Source organism: Lacerta agilis, chromosome 2, assembly GCF_009819535.1.
Source record: "Lacerta agilis isolate rLacAgi1 chromosome 2, rLacAgi1.pri, whole genome shotgun sequence".
Lineage (NCBI taxonomy): Eukaryota > Metazoa > Chordata > Lepidosauria > Squamata > Lacertidae > Lacerta > Lacerta agilis.
The window spans coordinates 109057270-109077897 of record NC_046313.1 but is presented as its reverse complement, the minus strand read 5'-3'; the positions used below and the strand labels follow the sequence as shown (position 1 = coordinate 109077897).

The window sequence follows — 20628 nt, the reverse complement described above, 5'->3', positions numbered from 1 at the left end:
CCGAACTTATTTTGCATCTAGAGGCGCGCGCTCTCCAGGACGTAGTGAGCGGATCAGTACTTTAGAGGTGGGTGAGAAAGAAAGAAAGACGAAGGAAGAGGAGGAGTTTGTTTTGTTTTGCCGTGGGAACAGAGGGTGCCAGCGTGGAGTAAAAACAAAATCGAAAAATCTTTCTAGTAGCACCTTAGAGACCAACTGAGTTTGTTCCTGGTATGAGCTATCGTGTGCATGCACACTTCTGCAGCGAGAAGGGACTTGGGTAGGTGGGCAGGGAAATAAATGGGAGAGCGGGGGGTCTCGGCCTTCCTATTCCCAGCGACTCCATTGCGCTCTTTCCGGCGCTGGGCAGGGTCTCCAAAGAGACCACGTGCAAACCAGCAAAAGGGGGGGGGCGTTTAGGGTGATGCTGCCTCTCTGCCTTTCTTTGACTGCGAACCCATTTAAAGCACACACAGCCCAAGAATCCTGAGAGGTGTCCCTCACAGAGCTACAGTTCCCAGCATCCCGGTCAACTACAGTTTCCAGGGTTCTTTTGTTTGGTGGGTGGGTCGGTGGCATGCGCTTTAAACGGACGGTGTGTGTGTGCGCGCAGTCTTTGTGGGGCAAGGCGGAAGAGGGCTGCGGATGGATGGATAGCTGGGCGGTCCTTGTTGGGAATGTTTGGACCTGCATTGGGGGGGGGGGGGAGGGCGCTTTGAAATGGGAGAGATGATCTCGAAGTGGCATGTGAGCTGTTTGTTGTTTTTGTTTACTAATGGAGAGACCGCCTTGCGCCTTACATGGGGTCACTAAATTCTACAGGAGAGTCTTCACTGGAAGTTCTTAAAATAGCAGAAGCAACTGGGAGCAGGATTCCCACTGTGGCTGCTTCTGTTTTTGGGGAACACCCCTGTCTGGAGATGACAGGTGCCAACTATTTGTAGTTTCTGGCATTTTGTCTCAACAAGCTTTCGCAGCTAGATATAGATATATATGGTCTCTGCCTCGCGTGTTTATTTGTCTTCTTTTAAAACCCATTTTAGGTTGCTTTAATTATATGCTTGTAAATTGCCTTAAGATTTATGCAAAAGGCAATTCATGCAGTAATAAAAAAAGGTATTTTATTAACTGAGGTGATATAGGCATCCCATAACATAAGCTCACGAACCAAATTCAGCTATTAAAATACTATGTATAAAATGCTGGAGGGTATTACAGACTAAAGGCACAATTAAAATACAGGTTTATATATATATTTTTATGCTAAGTCAGGGATGGGAAAGCTATAGCCGTTGGCACGTTTTCGGACTTTAATGCTCATCATCCCTCACCATTGATGGGGCTTATTTCAATACTGTAAATGAACTCTTATAGCCCATGGCAACTGCAGCTTGTATTTAGCTCTGTGGCTGTTGTTTTCCTTAGTTGGGTTTTATCTGATCTTGGGGATTTGGGTTGCATCATGACAATACTGGTCATTGATGGAAATAAAATGAGTCTGGTTGATTGCACTATGCCTGCAATTTAAGCATTATCTTGTAAGCAAATAAGGTGGTGTCCAGCTAACATGCAAAAGGATTTCTGCTTGTACAAGGGGACTCCCCCCCTCATTCTTCACCTTCCCCAGATTTGCTCTGGGGGGTTGTGGGGGGAAACCCCCATAACAGGTTTAAGGAGGTGAGGAGAGGAGGGGAGTCCTGTTGCACAAGCAGAAACCCTTGTGCTGACAGGCTTATTTAGCGCTAAGTCTCATACAACCCATGGCAAACACATTCTCCAAATGCGGATCTTTATGTATCCAAAACAGCAGCATGAACACTCAAGAGGGAGGTTTTCAGCTAACTTGGGTGAACACCAAGGTTTTCAGAAGCACAAAAGAAATTTTACGAGTTGGGAACTTGGAGAGAGAGACTTGCTGGGATCTAAGAACTGAGTCATTTTTTCCCCCTCCCCTGTATTTCATGGAAAGAGTTCGCTACTTAAATAAAGGGAGGGAGAATCACTCCTCGAGTTTTTGGTTCTCAAATTAATGCCCTTAAATGATGCCATGAAAGGAACACACGAAGCTGCCTCGAGAGAGGATATTTTGTCCACCCATCTGCATATTACTTTTGTTGCCAGTGATCATATAGGGTCGTTCCTTCGAAACATTGTTAGCAGCCCACAGTGTCAGTGTTTCTGTTTTAGTGTTTTGCTAGATTTTTATTGTATTTTGATATTGGGTATTGATTTTTTTTGCTTGCGCTCATTTGTGTAAACTGCTTGGGGCTTTTGTTGCATTAAATGTTATATAAGTTATTAAAATGAAATGAAATTAAGGCCCTCCCACAAACATCTCAATGAGGACTTAGCGCGTTCCATGGAATGCTGACTGTTGTTGTTGGGAATGGAATGGAATGGAGTATCCTGGGAAAGAGAATGGCAGCTTGGCTAGAATCTTGAACAGGAGCACTCCACATTGCCAAATTGTTGCTTTTTACTTTGATAATCTCATTTGTCTCCAGCCATAGCAGATTTCCCAAACAAAGATACATAGAGCTCAGGTGTGATCTCGAACCGTTTTCTTTAGGTTCCTATGAATGTGTTAGCTCAATGGCATGGCTGCTTGCTTTCTGCACTGCTTAGATACTGTAAGCAGTGTTTGAAATTAGCCAGGCGCCAGGTGCATTTTGCACCTGGCTTTCCACCACTCGTAACCAAGTGAAGATGCCTAGGCGCCTGAGTGGCACCTGACATCTCTACCATCTGGGGATCCTTGGATCTGGACTGTTTTCACACACTAATACCCCAACCCTGTATAATTCTATCAGTTATAATTTATCTGCACAAGCAGAATGGATTTCTGGAACCAAATTGTTCCTTCTGTGCATCCTGAGCAAGAGCAGTCACCATTAAGAAAAAGAGGTTGGAATGGGGCAATATATGTGGACTGTCCCTAGAATCATAGAGTTGGAAGAGACCACAAGGGCCATCCAGTCCAACCCCCTGCCAAGCAGGAAACACCATCAAAGCATTCCTGACAGATGGCTGTCAAGCCTTTGCTTAAAGATCTCCAAAGAAGGAGACTCCACCACACTCCTTGGCAGCAAATTCTACTGTCGAACAGCTCTTACTGTCAGGAAGTTCTTCCTAATGTTTAGGTGGAATCTTCTTTCTTGTAGTTTGAATCCATTGCTCCGTGTCCACTTCTCTGGAGCAGCAGAAAACAACCTTTCTCCCTCCTCTATATGACATTCTTTGATATATTTGAACATGGCTATCATATCACCCCTTAAGCTTCTCTTCTCCAGGCTAAACATACCCAGCTCCCTAAGCCGTTCCTCATAAGGCAACGTTTCCAGGCCTTTGACCATTTTGGTTGCCCTCCTCTGGACACGTTCCAGCTTGTTCAGTATCCTTCTTGAACTGTGGTGCCCAGAACTGGACACAGTATTCCAGGTGAGGTCTGACCATACAGTGGTACTATTACTTCCCTTGATCTAGATGCTATACTCCTATTGATGCAGCCCAGAATTGCATTGGCTTTTTTAGCTGCTGCATCACACTGTTGAGTCATGTCAAGTTTGTGGTCTACCAAGACTCCTAGATCCTTTTCACATGTACTGCTCTCAAGCCAGGTGTCACCCATCCTGTATTTGTGCCTTTCATTTTTTTGCCCAAGTGTAGTACTTTACATTTCTCCCTGTTAAAATTCATATTGTTTGCTTTGGCCCAGTTCTCTAATCTGTTAAGGTCATTTTGAAGTGTGATCCTGTCCTCTGGGGTATTAGCCACCCCTCCCAATTTGGTGTCATCTGCAAACTTGATCAGGATGCCCTCAAACCCATCATCCAAGTCATTGATAAAGATGTTGATTAAGACTGGGCCCAAGACAGAACCCTGTGGCACCCCACTAGTCACTTCTCTCCAGGATGAAGAGGAGCCATTAATTAGCACCCTTTGGGTTCGGTCAGTCAGCTAGTTACAAATCCACTGAATGGTAGCATTGTCCAGCCCACATTTTACCAGCTTCTTTACAAGAATATCATGGGGCACCTTGTCAAAGGCCTTGCTGAAATCAGGATAGGCTACATCCACAGCGTTCCCTTCATCTACCAGGCTTGTAATTCTGTCAAAAAATGAGATCAGATTAGTCTGACATGTCTTATTTTTCAGAAACCCATGCTGATCAAGTGACTTTTACTTTTTTAAGTTCTCAAAGCTGTAGAGCCCTAGGTCAAGGCTGTCATCTGAACTAGCCAGATGTTTAACTGGGAATCAATCACAATCCGTCCATCATTTGGAAAATAAGACTTTAGCGCCGTCTTGCCCCAAAAGGGCAATTAGACATTCCGTTTTGGCGACTGCAACCTTGGTTTAAGGAGCCATTTGGCGCCTAGCTTATACTGTATACTGTATCTGAGTTTCTAACACTCTGTAAGTGTGCTTGATGTGAGCTAGACTGCATTTTAGCCCTGCAAGCAAAGCTGGTTGAAAATCAGGCGTTGCACAAAGACCTGACTGGACAGCAATGTTGTCTTTCAGATGCCAGTGAATTTCAAAGAGGCTGCGGTGCATTTCCCCGGTGATCAAGGGCCTCTGCTGGATCCAGATCAAAGAATCCTGCACAACATCATCATGCCGGAGAATGATGGGAATGTGGCCTTTCTGGGTAAGGAGCCCTTCATCCTTTCTCAGTGGATATCTGGGTAGTCTTAGATGTATAATTACCTCTGTTTGCAACATTCAGTGGTGTGTGTGTGTGTGTGTGTGTGTTGACGCTTAGGGCAGCCAGAATGGCACTGCCTGCAAACAAGAAGGAGCTATTGGCAGACTCAGGGGAAACCCCAAGGCTTGCAGAGAAAAAGGCATGGGGGGGGGGTAGGTAAACCGAGGAGGGGACCCCAAAACAACCCAATGAGAATGCTTATCGTTCGAGGTGGGGGTGGGGGGCATCTCGGTTGGGCGGGACCAGAGGCAAAGGTAGACACAGCAATAGATGTAAATTTTGCCTTTGTCCCACATCCCACGCTTGTCTTCTAGCCAAGCAGGCAAGAGGCATTATCAGAGTTTAAGGACACAAAATAAAGAGTGTGTGAAGGGAGGGGAAGTTGCTGGGGAGGGTCCTGAGGGCCAGATAGAAAGGTTTGGGGGGCCACATTCGATCTCCGGAGGCCCAGGGTTCTCCATCCCCGAGATACATCTTGCCTTGTGTAATCAATAGGAACACAGGTGTCAATTGTCACCTTTCTAGATTCATTTTATATTTTCATAACGATGCTCCAGCCTTGTTCTCTTATAAGAGAGTATTAAACTGGTTAGGTACTTGGTCAGTGCTCAGCTATAATGTGGTCCAAGGTACCTGTGTTATCACAGAAGTATCCATGGGGCATTTCATGCCTCTTACTTAAAATCCAGCGCATGAAATGTGCCTTGCAGTAGCAGCTAGCACTCTTTGGAAAAAAAGCCAGGACAGTTTATGAACAGAAGGTGCTAAATAACCCCACTAGGAGTTGCCTGGGTGACTCAGAAAGTGATCCGTGCCATCCCATGCGTATTTACTTGGATGTAACACCCACTGAGTTCACTGAGGCTTATTCCCAGCGAAGTATGTGTGTGGGGTGTGGGTGTGGGTGTGTGGAATTGCAGCCTCACTGCAGCATGAGCTTTCGAAAGCCACAGCTGTATCCTCCCGGCTCATTTCTGCTGTCGTCTTCTTTTAATTTGATTTTATTGGCTTCCTACTACAAAAGCAATTACAAAACATCTGCGAAACATTTTGCTAACTTTAAGCAAGGTACAGTTTTTAGGAAAAAGAAGAACCGGATCTCAGGAGGGTATCATACAAATGGTGTGTTTTTGTCAGCACATAATAATAGGATAGACAGGTTGGACCAGGCAAATAGTTTTGATTTAAGTTTTCGCCATTAAATGAAATACATTTTTTCCAGTAGCACCTTAGAGACCAACTAAGTCGAAAGCTCATACCAAGAACAAACTTAGTTGGTCTCTAAGGTGCTACTGGAAGGATTTTTTTTAAAATTTTGTTTCGACTACGGCAGACCAACACAGCTACCTACCTGTAACTAAAATACCGTATTTTTCACTCCATAGGGTGCACTGGACCATTAGGGCGCACCTTGTTTTTAGAGGAGGAAACAAGGGAAAAATATTTTTCTGGTTTTCCTCCTCTAAAAGCCCTGTTTTTTGGAGGATCAGCTAAAAGTTTTGCAGCTTTTTTTGCAAAATGGAAAGCCCGGTTTTTTTTTTGAGGATCAGCTAAAAGTTTTGCAGCTTTTTTGCAAAGGGAAAAGCCCTGTTTTTTTGAGGATCAGCTAAAAGTTTTGCAGCTTTTTTTTGCAAAGGGGGGAAAGCAAAGAGGAAAAGCCCCATTTTTATGGGGTTCAACTCACATTTCTGAAAAACCTTAAGGAAAGGGAGCTGTTTCTACTGTTTCCAGACAGATAATCTAATCAGCCAGTCACATGTCCCTGGAGAAACAAACAACCTCCCTCTGCAGCACATTCAACAAAGGAGGTCTGGGCAAGGGGGCAGGGCTGAAAGGGAGCTGGGACTCTTATCTCCCGATCTCTTGCTGCTCAGCTGCTGAGCGGGATCCTTTCAACACCCCCTTTTCTCTTTGTAAAATAAAAAGCAGGATCTGCTGTGGGCCCCTGGGCAATTCAGCTCCAGGGACCACCATTTGCTCCATAAGACGCACAGACATTTCCCCTTACTTTTTAGGAGGGAAAAAGTGCGTCTTATGGAAAGAAAAATATGGTACATTTGTTTACTTTTGGAGACATACCGCTAGTTATAAACCATTCAGTTATTTCCCCCCAAATCTCCCGACTCATTTCTAGATAAGCATCAGATCATGATTATCTGTTCCTTCTAACAGGTGATGATGGGCAGGCAGATGTGAACGAAGAGGATATGCAGGTACAAAGTTCTGAGCAAGACAAACCAACGGGGTCAACACCGGGATTAGCAGGAGAAGCGGTTTCCCAGTGCCTTGAGAGGAGAGAGACTGTGCCAAATCATCGCAGGCCTGAGAGGCAGCTGGACCACCACCTGTCAAGGAGAACGGCTAGTGCCATTCCTAGCGGGGGTGGCCCCCAGGATCTTTGCAAAGGCCCAGCACGAAAGCGAATCCGCAAATCTAAGGGCCCGAGGACGTGCAATGAGTGTGGGAAGACCTTTGCTCAGGCCTCGAACCTTCTGGCACATAAAAGAATCCACACAGGCGAGAAGCCATATAAATGTGTGCATTGTGGGAAAAGCTTCACCGAACGGTCCAATCGCAACAGGCATCAGAGGACCCATTCCGGAGAGAAACCGTACCAGTGTGTTGATTGTGGGAAAAGTTTTAGCTTCCGGTCGGACCTTATTAGACACGGGGTTACCCATACAGGAGAGAGGCCATATAAATGTTCGGACTGTGGGAAAAGCTTCAGTCACGCCTCCACTCTGATTAGACATGAGAATATCCATACAGGAGAAAAGCCCTACTCCTGTACAGACTGCGGGAAAAGTTTCACGCAGAGCTCATCCCTTCTAGCACATAAGAGACTCCATACGGGAGAGACGCCTTTCCTGTGCCCCGTTTGCGGGGAGAGCTTTAACTGGAAGTCACACCTTGTCACACATAAGAGAACCCACACAGGGGAGAGACCATACAAGTGCGCAAAGTGTGGGAAAAGCTTCATCGAGAAGTCAAAACTGAACAGGCACCAGAGAACCCACCTGGAGAAAGAACTTTACGAATGCGCAGAGTGCGGGAGAATTTTTAGCATCCGGTCCAACCTCCTTCGGCACGAGACCGCCCACAGAGGGGAGAAATCGTTTACGTGCTTCAGCTGTGGGAAAAGCTTCAACCAGTCGTCGAAGCTGATGAGGCACGAGAGGATCCACACAGGAGAGAAGCCCTACTCCTGCGCCGACTGCGGGAAAAGTTTCAGCCAGACCTCCGAGCTCCTCCGACACGAGAGAATCCACACGGGAGAGAAGCCATACAAATGCGCCGTCTGTGGGAAGTGCTTCAACCGGAGGTCACACCTGAACACCCACGGGGCGACACACATCGGAGGCCAACCTTACAAATGGCCAGACGGCAGAGCGAGCTATGAAAACGGTTCCCTCCTTGTGGCAAACGTGAATGGGCCCGAGCAGTTCTGTGCAGGGGACCAGCCCTACAAATGCTTAGAGGGCGAGGACTACGGTCGTGGCTCCCTCCTCGTCGCAGGCATGAATTCGCACGGGCAAGCGCATATAGGAGGCCAGCTGTACGAATGGCCAAACACGGAGACCAGCTACAGTCACTGCTCCCTTCTCATTACTAGCATCAATGCGCAAGAAGGAATCCATGCGCAGGAACAGACATACAGATGCGTGGGCAACGACTCGAGCTGCAGCCGCGGCGGCCCGTTTTACCTAACCGGCGCAGACGCCCACGAGGGGATCGTTGTAGGAGGTCAAGCGTATAAATGTCGAAGTGGCAACGATGAAAGCCACAAGGGTCCCTCGCTCCTTACAACGGGCGTGGGCGACCGGAGGGAAGAGAAGGTGTTTAAGTGTTCCGAGTGCGGGAAGTGCTTTAACTGGAGATCGCACTTTGTTAGGCACAAGAGAATCCACACGGGAGAAAAGCCGTACTGCTGTCCGGAGTGTGGGAAAAGCTTCAACCGGAGGTCGCACCTCGTCAGGCATGGGAGGACTCACGCAGGGCTGAGGCCGTACGCTCAGGCTGAGGAGGAAACTTTGGTTCAGAATCTGGTCATCTCGAACCCAAGTGAATCTGTGCCTGAGGGAAACGGTATAAACACACAGCCTTCTCACACTGTATTACAGACCAGCGAAGTCATGCAGGAGACAAACCTTATGAATATTCTGTGACATACCTTATTGAAGAAGAAGAAGAAGAGGAAGAAGAAGAGTTTGGATTTGATATCCCGCTTTTCACTACCCGAAGGAGTCTCAAAGTGGCTAACATTCTCCTTTCCCTTCCTCCCCCACAACAAACACTCTGTGAGGTGAGTGGGGCTGAGAGACTTCAGAGAAGTGTGACTAGCCCAAGGTCACCCAGCAGCTGCATGTGGAGGAGCGGAGACGCGAACCCGGTTCCCCAGATTACGAGTCTACAACTCTTAACCACTACACCACACTGGCTCTCTATTGCACATTAAAGAACCCAGACAGGGAGGAAACCTACAGCGGGGGAACTTCCCGTTGTGCATCATTTCTTGCTAGACGCAGGATACACGCACAGGGGAAACTATGGCTTAGTTTACACCAAGGGTGGAAGAGATGGTTAAGGTGTTCCTAGACTGCTAGTACTGTACTTAAGTTGCCCATGAGAGGACCATATGATTGTTTGAGCATCTGGCTGTGTGATTGACTTCAGCTTCCCAGCACATGCACACCCTATGTAAATGCGGCACTATACTGCACAAGCATGTGTGAACTTTGCCTATAGGGTGATTGCAATTGCGACTCCTGCTCAGAGTAGACCCAGTGAAATTAAGACAACTAGGTTGGGACTGTCCATCAGTTTCAGTAGGTCTTTGTCAAGAAGGACTGGCATTGATTACAACCCATAATAATGTACCTCCTGTGTTAAAAGCCTTTCTGTGTACCAAGCGGATAATGTGTGAACTGACCTGTGCAGTTCAGGGATAGAGAATCTGCAGCCTTCTAAATGCTCAGTTATATCCACAAACATTCTTATAAATCATTTCACTTTTATTTACATAAATCCCTTTGCATTAGGCACATTCACACACACATTACATTGAACTACTAATAGGACAGTTGCTAAACTGTTCCCCCCCCCCAAGACATGGGGAGTGAAATGGGGGAGTAATGGGTATGGAAGATGGTATTTTAATGTACATTTTCCTCTATTTTCCTTGCAATATTCCTGCTCGCTCTGCCAAGGACATCAAGATGCTGCTTGTAATTTGCTTCTTTTGTAGTGTTACGATTTTCTGCATTCCTTTCTAAAGAATTGTATATTGAAATATATTGTCTTCCAAGAAAGCAATTCTTTCACCACACAAGTCTGGACTCTGTGGGCTGATCTGTAATACAGGGCACTAAAGAGGGGTTTGTTTTTCCCCCCTCCTGACAATTTTTATTAAACTTGTTTTAGATGAATATTTTAGATATGTCCTGTGTATTTCTACAAAAGCATGACTTTTATATATCACCATAAATTTATCAAAGCACTTCACATTCAAGTAGGTCAGTAGTTAGCATACCTTTAAACGTGTACGCAGTGACACCTCTCTCCTTTCAACTACTTTTTTTTAAAAAGAACACTACAATCTTTCTGTACATTCCCTGCGCCCCCTGCTTTTGTCTTCACAACCCCCCTGAGAGGTAGGCCACGTTTAGAGGACATGACTGGCTTGAGGTTGAATCCTGACAACACAGAAGTACTGTTTTGGGGGGATGGGGTGGGCAGGTGTGGAGGACTCCCTGGTCCTGAATGGAGTAACTGCGCCCCAAAAGGACCGGATGCGCAGCCTGGGAGTCATTTTGGACTCCCAGCTGTCCATGGAGGCGCAGATCAATTCTGCGTCCAGGGACTCCAGGGCAGCTGTCTACCAGCTCCATCTGGTATGCAGGCTGAGACCTTACCTGCCCGCGGAGAAGCGGACACGGGGCAATGGATTCAAACTACAAGAAAGAAGATTCCACCTACGGTAAACATTAGGAAGAACTTCCTGACAGTGAGAGCTGTTCGACAGTGGAATTTGCTACCAAGGAGTGTGGTGGAGTCTCCTTTTTTGGAGATCTTTAAGCAGAGGCTTGACAGCCATCTGTCAGGAATGCTTTGATGGTGTTTCCTGCTTGGCAGGGGGTTGGACTGGATGGCCCTTGTGGTCTCTTCCAACTCTATGATTCTATGATTCTATCTCACAAGAGTGGTCCCGCTTGGACTACTGCAACACGCTCTACGTGGGGCTACCTTTGAAGGTGACTTGGAAACTACAACTAGACTGGTGACTGGGAGCAGCCGCCGAGACCGGTCCTGAAAGACCTACATTGGCTCCCAGTACATTTCCGAGCACAATTCAAAGTGTTGTTGCTGACCTTTAAAGCCCTAAACTGCCTCGGCCCAGTATACCTGAAGGAGCGTCTCCACCCCCATTGTTCAGCCCGGACACTGAGGTCCAGCTCCGAGGGCCTTCTGGCGGTTCCCTCACTGCGAGAAGTGAAATTACAGGGAACCAGGCAGAGGGCCTTCTCGATAGTGGCACCCGTCCTGTGGAAAGCCCTCCCATCAGATGCCAAGGAAATAAACAACTATCTGACTTTTAGCAGACATCTGAAGGCAGCCCTGTTTAGGAAAGTTTTTAATGTTTGATATTTTACTGTGCTTTTAATTCTGTTGGGAGCCGCTCGGAGTTGCTGGGGAAACCCAGCCAGATGGGTGGGGGTATAAATAATAAATTATTACAATAATAATATTATTATAAAAGCAGCCAGCAAACTTTGTGGCAGGGCAACAATTTCAACCAGGGCTCACCCCAATTCCCTTTATTTTCTATTGGAACTGGGGTAATGTAGAACAGATGCTACTCCTGTTTCTCCTCCATATTCAAAAGTGAGATCACAAGGGCATGTTTAGTGCTTGGTGACCCACCATGTTGTTGTTCAGTCGTGTCCGACTCTTCGTGACCCCATGGACCAGAGCACGCCAGGCACGCCTATCTTTCACTGCCTCCCGCAGTTTGCCCAAACTCATGCCAGTCGCTTCGAGAACCCTGTCCAACCACCTCATCCTCTGTCGTACCCACCATAGAGCCCCTATATCCCCTCTAACCAAGCAGCTACGGCAGGTACTCAAGCCCTCCCCGCGCCTGCATTTGTCACCGGGGATAACTTTTAACCAGCGAGTAAAGCGCGGCCACAACAATCGATCATGCACACGCGTGTGCACGTGCACACGTGCCCGCATCTCCGCATCTTCCCCACCCTTGCACTTGCACCCTTAGCACTGTCAGGTTGTTAACAGGACACCCTGCAGGCGATCCTCCTCTGCTCGCCAGAAACAGGACTCTCTTCGTCCTCGCTCACGTTGTGGAATAGAGGCTCCAGGAGAATATGCTTTTAAGTGAGGGCAAGAGAAGGGGGCGTGAGAGGGGCGGGGAAAGGCTTCGGTTGCTGCTACTGAGCATGCGCGCACTCCCTTTGAGCATGCTCAGTGGCATTTGGTCTTTCTATAGGTATTCCCGCGGTCGCCTGGAGGACTTGCTTCCGTTCCTCTGCCTTGCAAAACGGTTCGCTCTCCTTTTCTTCGGGGCTGCTTCTCGGTGGGCAGAGTAGGCGTCTGCTGGTATAGGGGGAAGGGGCATGGGGGGTGCTGAGGCTTGCTGATTTTGCTAGGAAGCCAATTCCTTCCTTGGATTGGGTCTCAAGAGACATTCCTGTCTGTCTTTCTATGCAAACTTCCCCCCCCTTTTAGTGAAAGTCGGGGGGGGCGTATTTTCTGGGTTCCTTCCCTCGTCTACTACTCCCTCTTTGCATTTCTTGTTGCTCTTGTTCCAGAAAAAATATGTGGCTGTAGTATGAATCTGCATCCATAACTGATGCAATCAGTTACTTGGCAGAGTTTGCTACCCTGAAACTTAATTGGGGATATTAAGAAGCCTCCAGTGGCAGAATGGGGTCCGTGTGTCTGGCTGTTAACCAAGAGGAATTTATGGCTTGATCCCGCTCAGGGATGACTGTGGGCAGGATTCTTGCATTGCGGGGGGATGGGGTGGACTAGAGGACCCTATGAATCCCCCTTCCAGATCTAGAATTCTGTGGTTCTGTAAGGGCTCCGTTTGTTTCTAGGAGTCTGCTGCTCTAGAATGCCATGCCATAACCCTGTATCTTCCACCCGCTCAAATTATATTTAGATTGTAAAGAGTTAGGGCAGGGTTCTCCAGGAGCTTCTGGAGATGATAAGAGACCTGCTGGTTTTCAGGTGGGTGAAGGGGTGCTTGAAGGCTTTGCAATACTGTATAGAAAGGAGAGAGACGGACAGACGGGGGGGGGTGTGTGCGTAAGGGGCCCAGCCATAATAGAGAGAGAGAAAAAGGAGGGTCACAGTGTTTTCTGAATTAACTTTCTTCCTCTCACAGGAGGTGCATGGTTCGCAGAATGGCTGCGGTGGAGACAAACAAGGTGCGAGAATGGTTTGAGATAGCTGATGATTAGTCTCATAGCAAGACGGAAAGTGGAAATAGCACTTATCTCGGGGGCTCTCCAGAAATCCTTTTTATTGTGTGTTCATGCTGCTGGTGGTGGTGGTGATGATTTAGTAAATTTGTTAGTTGCTTTGACTTGCCCAGGGCAACCCAAAGCGACTTGTGACCAAATAAACAAAACGAACAACAAACCCCACCAAGTGAGCATTAATAGCACACTGCGTGGCAATAATGCTCAAGCCTTAGCTGTTCTCCTTAGCTTTTTTTATCTCAGGTTTCTTTTTAAAATCACACCTCCTTCAGCTCCCATCTCCTCAGCTCTAATAGAGACTGCTTTTACCCCATAACAGACAGGTAACCCCTCCAGCTGACAAGTTAGCTCCCAACTGCTATTGCTGCGCAGGCTTGCAGCATTGTGTCAGAACAAGGCCTTAGACCCTGTCGCAGAACATTTTCCCGCCTCAAAAACAAATTCCTGTCTATATACCTATACCTGCATCTCTCACACAGAGAGCATTTCTTCACACAACTCATAATAATAATAATAATAATAAAATTTTATTTATATCCCGCCCTTCCCAGCCAAAAACCGGGCTCAGGGCGGCTAACACTAATTAAAATCACAGCAAAAACATAAAAACAATCAATTACAGATTAAAATCCAGATTAAAATTCAAAATTAAAACTGCAGTCTCATTTTCAAATAGCCCACTTAACTCCTGTCCTATCGTGATTCCCTTTGTGGATGTAGTTTGCTCTAGATTAATTTATTTATTGTATTTATATGCCATCTTTCCTGCCAGGGAGCTCAAGGGGGTGTCCATGGTTCTCCTCCCCTCTGTTTCATCCTCACAACATTTGGGGGTTGGTGATTCGTTTCTCAGAAAGCTCTCCAAGAGAGTTTCTGTTATCTCTATGTGAAGCAGCTTCCGGAAGCTGGCAGAAAAGCCGGCACCCCTTCCGACCATGTGGCGGCATGGCAAGTTTTATTTTTATTTTTTTAATTTATTTATTTTATATTCCATTGCCAAGTTTTAAATCACAAAAATAAGAAAAATCAAATTAACAAATATCAAGTCAATAAACATCTTATCCAGCCATGTACACAGACCTATTCAAACCTATACCAAAATTTACTAAAATTACACACAGTACTCTTTGTTTGTATGTATCGTCCTTTAACCCTTCAAGGCCGGTTACATTTTACCCAAACCTTTTTAAATTAAGAAAGAAAGGGGAAAAAAACCAGGAAAAAAGAGAGAAAGAAAAGTAGAAAACTAAAATAGTACTGCTGCTACTAACAATAATAATAATGGAAAAAGGAAAAGGAAAAAAAGAAGGAAAAAAAGAACAAAAACAGAAAAGAAAAGAAAATAAGAAAAGAAAAATTAAAAAAGAAATCCAACTTCCTGACAAATCCCTTTGCTTCTGCCAAAATTCACTTGAATGTTTACAATACAGCGAATTCTCCTGTACATACTCTCCAGAACATTCTTCAGAAATTGGTTACTCCACTTTCTCTCCTTCTTCTTGCCTCCCTTCCCTTAACCCTCAAAATGCTGGCATGGTAGCAAACCTTTTATTATATTTTAATACATATCTTTTGTAGACTTCCCATTTCCCAACAAATCTGTGCTGCTGTTCGTGCGCTGCAGCCTTAAAACTTGCCGTGCCGCCGCACAGAAGGGGTGCCGGCCGCTCGCGCCCGCCATCTTGGGTGGAGTGCGCATGTCCGCACATGCGCAGCCCACCCGGGAAGCTGCGTGCGCGCCGTGGTGTCACGGTGCATGCGCCGTGTAGGGAGCGGCGCCCCGCCCCCAAGGGGGTGCCCCCGCGTTTGCCGCCCTAGGCTGCAAGGCGGCTCCCTACGCCCCTGCCCACAAGGGAGGGTGTTCGAAAAAGGGTGAGGGGCTGCCAGCTCTGCAGGCAAGGGGTGACGTAACTGGGCTCCTGAGCCCCACAGGGGTGCCGCAGAAAGAAGGGAGTTGGTCATGGGAGCCGGGGACCCAAAAAGTGACCTTCATGGCTGAGGGGGGATTCGAACCCTGGTCTCCCCGGTCCTAGTTCAACGTTCTAACCATGATGTCACGCTGGCTCTCAGATCAGTTGCAGGGAGCCTTTGGCCTTCTAGAGGTTGCTGAACTGGTGATGAAACTACAGAAAATCCATTTGCAAATCTCCTAGCTTTTAAGCGTGGCCCCAGGCCGGCAGTTGCTTTAAAAGTTTCCTCCTTTTGTTAAAATTTAATAAATTCTTACTAAAAAAAATAAAAGAAAAAATAAAAGTTTCCTCCTTCTTTTAGGAGCCTGTGGCTTTTGAGGATGTGGCTGTGTATTTCACAAAAGCAGAGTGGGCTCTGATGGACTCGGCGCAAAGAGCCATCTACAGGGACGTCATGCTGAAGAACTATGAGAACGTGGCTTCCGTGGGCGAGTATCCCTTTATGTGAAACAATAGATCTGCCCACAGAGACATTCCCTCCCTTTCTGCTTAAAAACAACAACACTTGAGGCTGGCGAGGAGGGCAGGTGTTTCAGTACTACCATTGGATTATTGTGATATGCCCTACAGGTGGCTGCATTTGAAAAAAAACATCTGGAAACTATAACTGGTCCAGGATGTGGACTCCCTATACTTGACCCTTGCCTTGCAACAGCTGGCGAGGGTGGGCTGGTTGGATCTCAGGGGTTATAAAATGCCTCTTTGCAGCAATAGGTGATCCCATGCGCACATTAGGAGGCAGATGTGTGACTACGCTTGCAAATGGTGCGTTTGTGCAGTGGGGGGGGGGTTACCCATGATCCGTGGAGGTCTCCGTAACGGAGCCATAGTGTTGAACCCAGCATGGGCCTGGTGCTTTAAACAATAGCATCGTCATCAATAGTAATAATTATTACATTCATTTCCTGCCTTTCCCACCAAAGGATCCCAGAGTGGCAGGCACAAAAAATCATAAGAAATGTGAACATCTAAACATAATTCCAATACAGATGCAGACTGGGAAATATATCTACGGCCGTACCTTGGATCCCGAACGCCCTGCAACTCGAACATTTTGGCTCCCAAACGTCACAAACCCGGAAGTGAGTGTTTTGGTTTGCAAACGTTCTTTGGAACCCGAGCGTCGGGTGGGGTTCTGCGGCTTCCTATTGGCTGCAGGAGCTTCCTGCAGCTAATCGGAAGCCGTGCTTTGGTTTCCAAAAGTTTTGGAAGTTGAATGGATTCCGTTCGACTTACTGAAAAGGCTTCTTGGAAGAGGAAGTTCTTCTGTAGGGTGCCATTTAACGGGAGGGAATTTCAAAGGGTAATAATAATAATAATAATAATAATAATAATAATAATAATAATATTTGTACCCTACCCATCTGACTGTGTTGCCTCAGCCACTCTGGGTGGCTTCCAACAGAAACATAATTATCAAACATGAAAACCTCCTGATATAGGGCTGCCTTCAGATGTCTTCTAAAAGTTGTATGAATACTTATCTCCTTGACATCTGCTGGGAGGGCATTCCACAGGGCGGGCGCCACTACCGAGAAGGCCCTCTTCTTGGTTCCCTGTAACTTCACTTCTCACAGTGGGGGAACCACCAGAAGGCCCTTGGAGCTGGACCTCCGCATCTGGGCTGAACATTGGCCAAGTGCCACCATACTAAAGGTCTAATTCCTATAACTTATCTCCTGATAAGATGGCATCTGCAGGAAGCCCTCCATCGTTTTAAAGTGGTTTGAACTCACCCTGGGACCTTGTGGTGAAAGCTAAGAAATCTAACTAACAATAGGAGTTCTTATTTCCGGTAACATACCAAAACAGGCGATGTTTTCCCCCCACACTCTCTTGTTTTCTTCCTCTCATGAGCAGCATTTCACCCTTCGAAACCAGACCTGATCTCCTTCCTGGAGCGAGGGGAAGTGCTGTGGGCACCTGATCACCAGGAACACGAGGAGCATGAGATCCCACCAGGCAGTAGCTCAGGTGGGCGATTTCGAAACGGAGGCTGGCAAGGAGCCATTCGGAGCTGGGCCATTCGCAATGCCACACTAGATCTTTATGCAAGCCTGCAGGTTGTTTTGTGTTCATTTTTCACAGCGTGCCCCTCACGGGGAGGGAAAGAATGCTAAAAGTCCAGTGCTCCTGTTTCTCAATGAAATTATACTCAATATTGATCCAGAGCAGATTCCACCGTATAGTTAAACACATTGCAGGATCCCCCCCCCAAAAAAAAAATAGACCAGAGGCAATTATATTTCACTGGCACTGTTCATAAGAAATCCAGTTGCAGCAGGCTTAACTTAAACTTAAAATAACCTATAATAAGACTAAACCTTAACACTATCTATATACAGAACACCACACCAGGGGGAAAAGAGATAGAAAGAGAATGTGAAACCCAGGCTCCTTCTGGCCTTTCTTTTATATAGTGGTTCCTCTGGTTAAGAACTTCATTCGTTCTGGAGGTCCGTTCTTAACCTGAAACTGTTCTTAACCTGAAGCACCACTTTAGCTAATGGGGCCTCCCGCTACCGCCACCCAATTTCTGTTCTCATCCTGAAGCAAAGTTCTTAACCCGAGGTGCTATTTCTGGGTTAGCGGAGTCTGTAACCTGAAGCGTCTGTAACCCGAGGTACCACTGTAGTCAGCATGACCTTGACAGAAGAGATAAGAGAACCAGTTTAAGCCAGCTGTACTTGGCTTCTCTGAAGGAATAACCCAGACATCATGGACCTTCTGCTTGCTTCTTTCACACAGAGAAGCTTCCAGAATTAAGTATAATAGGAAAGATCTCTATACATCAGATCAATACTTTTCTGCAGTAAGAAATGCAAACTGACACTTTTAGCATTCCGGCTCTAGCTGGAATAGATTTTGGTCAGGGGCCCTACATACAGCTGTTTCTAAAAAGACTGTTTAGAAACTTCTGTTTCAATAATAATAATAATAATAATAATAATAGTTATTATTTTAGCACACTTGGTTTGGAGCCCCCCAAATGTGGCCTGTGCAACAGTGGGGAAGCAAATCAGGCCTGGAGATAATTAGTCCCTTGGAAGGGAGATTGCTGCAAGTCCCATGTGAGAACAGGGCATCTGGGCTGTGTATCCCACCTCTACCCTCATAGCATCTTCACAACAACCCTGTGGTGTAGGCAGGGATGTCAGAAGGGTTTGTTCCAAAGTTTGCCCCCTTTTTGCTTTCCCGACACCATGCATAAATCATAGGTTAGCTGTGAGTAGCCCATGGCTCCTGAGAAGCTTCCATGATTTTTTTCCTGCTCCTATAGTGTTCGTAGCTCCTTTCAGAGCCAGTGTGGTGTAGTGGTTAAGAGCGGTAGACTTGTAATCTGGGGAACCGGGTTCGCTTCCCCGCTCCTCCACATGCAGCTGCTGGGTGACCTTAGGCTAGTCACACTTCTTTGAAGTCTCTCAGCCCCACTCCCCTCACAGAGCGATTGTTGTGGGGGAGGAAGGGAAAGGAGAATGTTAGCCGCTTTGAGACTCCTTCGGGTAGTGAAAAGCGGGATATCAAATCAAAACTCCTCCTCCAAACTCCTCAGAATACACATTGACAGTTTTCTGTCTCATTCCAACAGGAGATGGGCAGGTGAGTGAGAATACAAAGAAAGCTGTTCAGCCGGAAAGTTTTGCCCTGGGGAAGCAAGATGAGATGCAGTTGCAAAGGGCTGAAGCGAGCCAGAGAAATGGGGAGAGCTCTCGGACCTGGCACGGAGCCGAGTGGCCTCGGAGAAAGCGTCTTGGGAATCGAAAGGCCGAAGCCATTCCTGCCCAGAAAAGCAAAGAGCCGGCACAAATTAAGAGCAGACCAAAGAGAAACTCTCCTCCTAAAGCCCCGGACAGAAGACGTGGAGTAGCAAAGTCGGAAAAGTGCTCCGTCTGCGGGAAAACCTTTTGTAATAACACTTACCTTGCTATACATCAGAGGTCCCACACGGGAGAAAAGCCATACACGTGCTCGGACTGTGGGAGGATGTTCAGCGCGCAGTCAAACCTTCGCTCACACGAGAGAATCCACACAGGAGAGAGGCCTCACTCGTGCGCAGATTGCGGGAAAAGTTTCATACGGAACCGAGACCTTCAGCTCCACAGGCGCGTCCACACCAGAGAGAAGCCACACGGGTGTTCCTACTGTGGGAAGAAATTCCGGAGCAAAGCGCACGTCGCTAGACACGAAAACATCCACAAAGAAGAGAAGCCGTTCCAATGCTCGGAGTGTGGGAAAGGATTCAGAGCGAACGAGCACCTTAAAGTTCACAAGAGGACACACACAGGAGAGAAACCTTACAAATGCTTGGACTGCGGCAGGAGCTTCAACTGTTTGTCTAACTATAGCAGGCACAGGAAAACGCACGGAGGAGAAAAACTGCACAATTGCTCAGATTGCGGGAAAAGCTTCAGAGATAGTTCATATCTCAAGTTGCACAGGAGAATCCACACTGGTGAGAAACCTTACCAGTGCTCGTTCTGCAGGAAAAACTTTCGGTGCAGTTCGACTCTTATAAGTCATAAGAGAACCCACAGAAGGGAGAAACAATATCAGTGCCCCGAATGTGGCAAACGTTTAAGTCAGAAATGGTGCCTTGTTAAGCATTTGAGAATGCATAAGAATAAATGTACAGACTGTGGGAGAATCTTCAGCAAAAGTTCAGCTCTCCAACATCATCACAGAAAAAAGCATTCAGACGAGAATCCGTTCAGATGCTTGCGCTGTGGAAAGAGCTTTGACCGCAGGTCATCGCTGATAATTCATGCGAGGATTCACACAGGGGAGAGACCTTACGTTTGCTTAGAGTGTGGAAAAGCTTTTATACAGAAAGCTAAACTTGTTCGACACGAGCGAATGCACACAGGAGAGAAACCATATGAATGCCCCCACTGTGAGAAAAGCTTCAGCGAGAGAGGAAACCTTGTTCAACATGTGAGAATCCACACGAAGAAGAAGCCCAACAAACGTTCCCGCAAGGTCACTCGTCATTGAACACGAGATACTCCCCATGACTGTTCAGAACGTGGGAGAAGCTTTTTGGCTATCTTTCACGCCACCTTGAATGTTCAAGAACAACTGTAAATAAGTTTTGATGGATGTATTCCATGGAAAACTGATTGGTATCGTTTTTGTAAAATATGCAAAAGAGAGAGAGAGAGAGAGAGAGAGAGAGAGATTACTTTCTTGGGCTCCATGATCACTGCAGATGGTGACAGCAGTCATGAAATTAAAAGACGCAAAGTGTTGTGTGATCAGTGGAAGTCATTACCAGTATTTTATTTATTTTATTATAGTGGTTATATAAAATACGTAAAAGATATTCACGGTGTTGAGAAGAGGCTAGTCTAGTTTTTTCTTTTTTCCCTTTTCCTTTTTATTGTAATTTTCCTTTTTACTTTTTTCCCAGATTTCTTTTGGACATGATGAGTTTGGATTAGTATGATGTGAATTTTTTCTGTTATGCCTC

The 20628-nt window shown here is 46.5% G+C and overlaps 2 protein-coding genes across 2 annotated transcripts; both read left to right on the top strand.

Moving 5' to 3' along the window:
• Positions 1-246: 246 nt before the first annotated feature.
• LOC117042668 (zinc finger protein 436-like) lies at positions 247-8859 on the top strand. Its single transcript, XM_033142257.1, has 3 exons — positions 247-259; positions 4504-4631; positions 6864-8859. The coding sequence occupies exons 2-3, from the start codon at positions 4504-4506 to the stop codon at positions 8851-8853; spliced, it is 2118 nt and encodes a 705-aa protein (XP_032998148.1). The 5' UTR covers positions 247-259; the 3' UTR covers positions 8854-8859.
• Positions 8860-16212: 7353 nt separating this feature from the next.
• LOC117042745 (zinc finger protein OZF-like) lies at positions 16213-20253 on the top strand. Its single transcript, XM_033142378.1, has 3 exons — positions 16213-16243; positions 17022-17135; positions 18751-20253. Exon 3 carries the CDS (start codon positions 18825-18827, stop codon positions 20151-20153), a length of 1329 nt encoding a protein of 442 aa, XP_032998269.1. The 5' UTR covers positions 16213-16243; positions 17022-17135; positions 18751-18824; the 3' UTR covers positions 20154-20253.
• Positions 20254-20628: the final 375 nt, after the last annotated feature.

What these genes read in the sequence shown, in the direction of transcription:
- LOC117042745 (XM_033142378.1), top strand. Translation starts at nt 18,825, where the DNA reads ATGCAGTTGCAAAGGGCTGAAGCGAGCCAGAGAAATGGGGAGAGCTCT.
- LOC117042668 (XM_033142257.1), top strand. Translation starts at nt 4,504, where the DNA reads ATGCCAGTGAATTTCAAAGAGGCTGCGGTGCATTTCCCCGGTGATCAA. An exon ending in GGGAATGTGGCCTTTCTGGG is followed by an intron (nt 4,632 to 6,863) that starts TAAGGAGCCCTT and finishes TCTAACAGGTGA; the next exon opens with TGATGGGCAGGCAGATGTGA.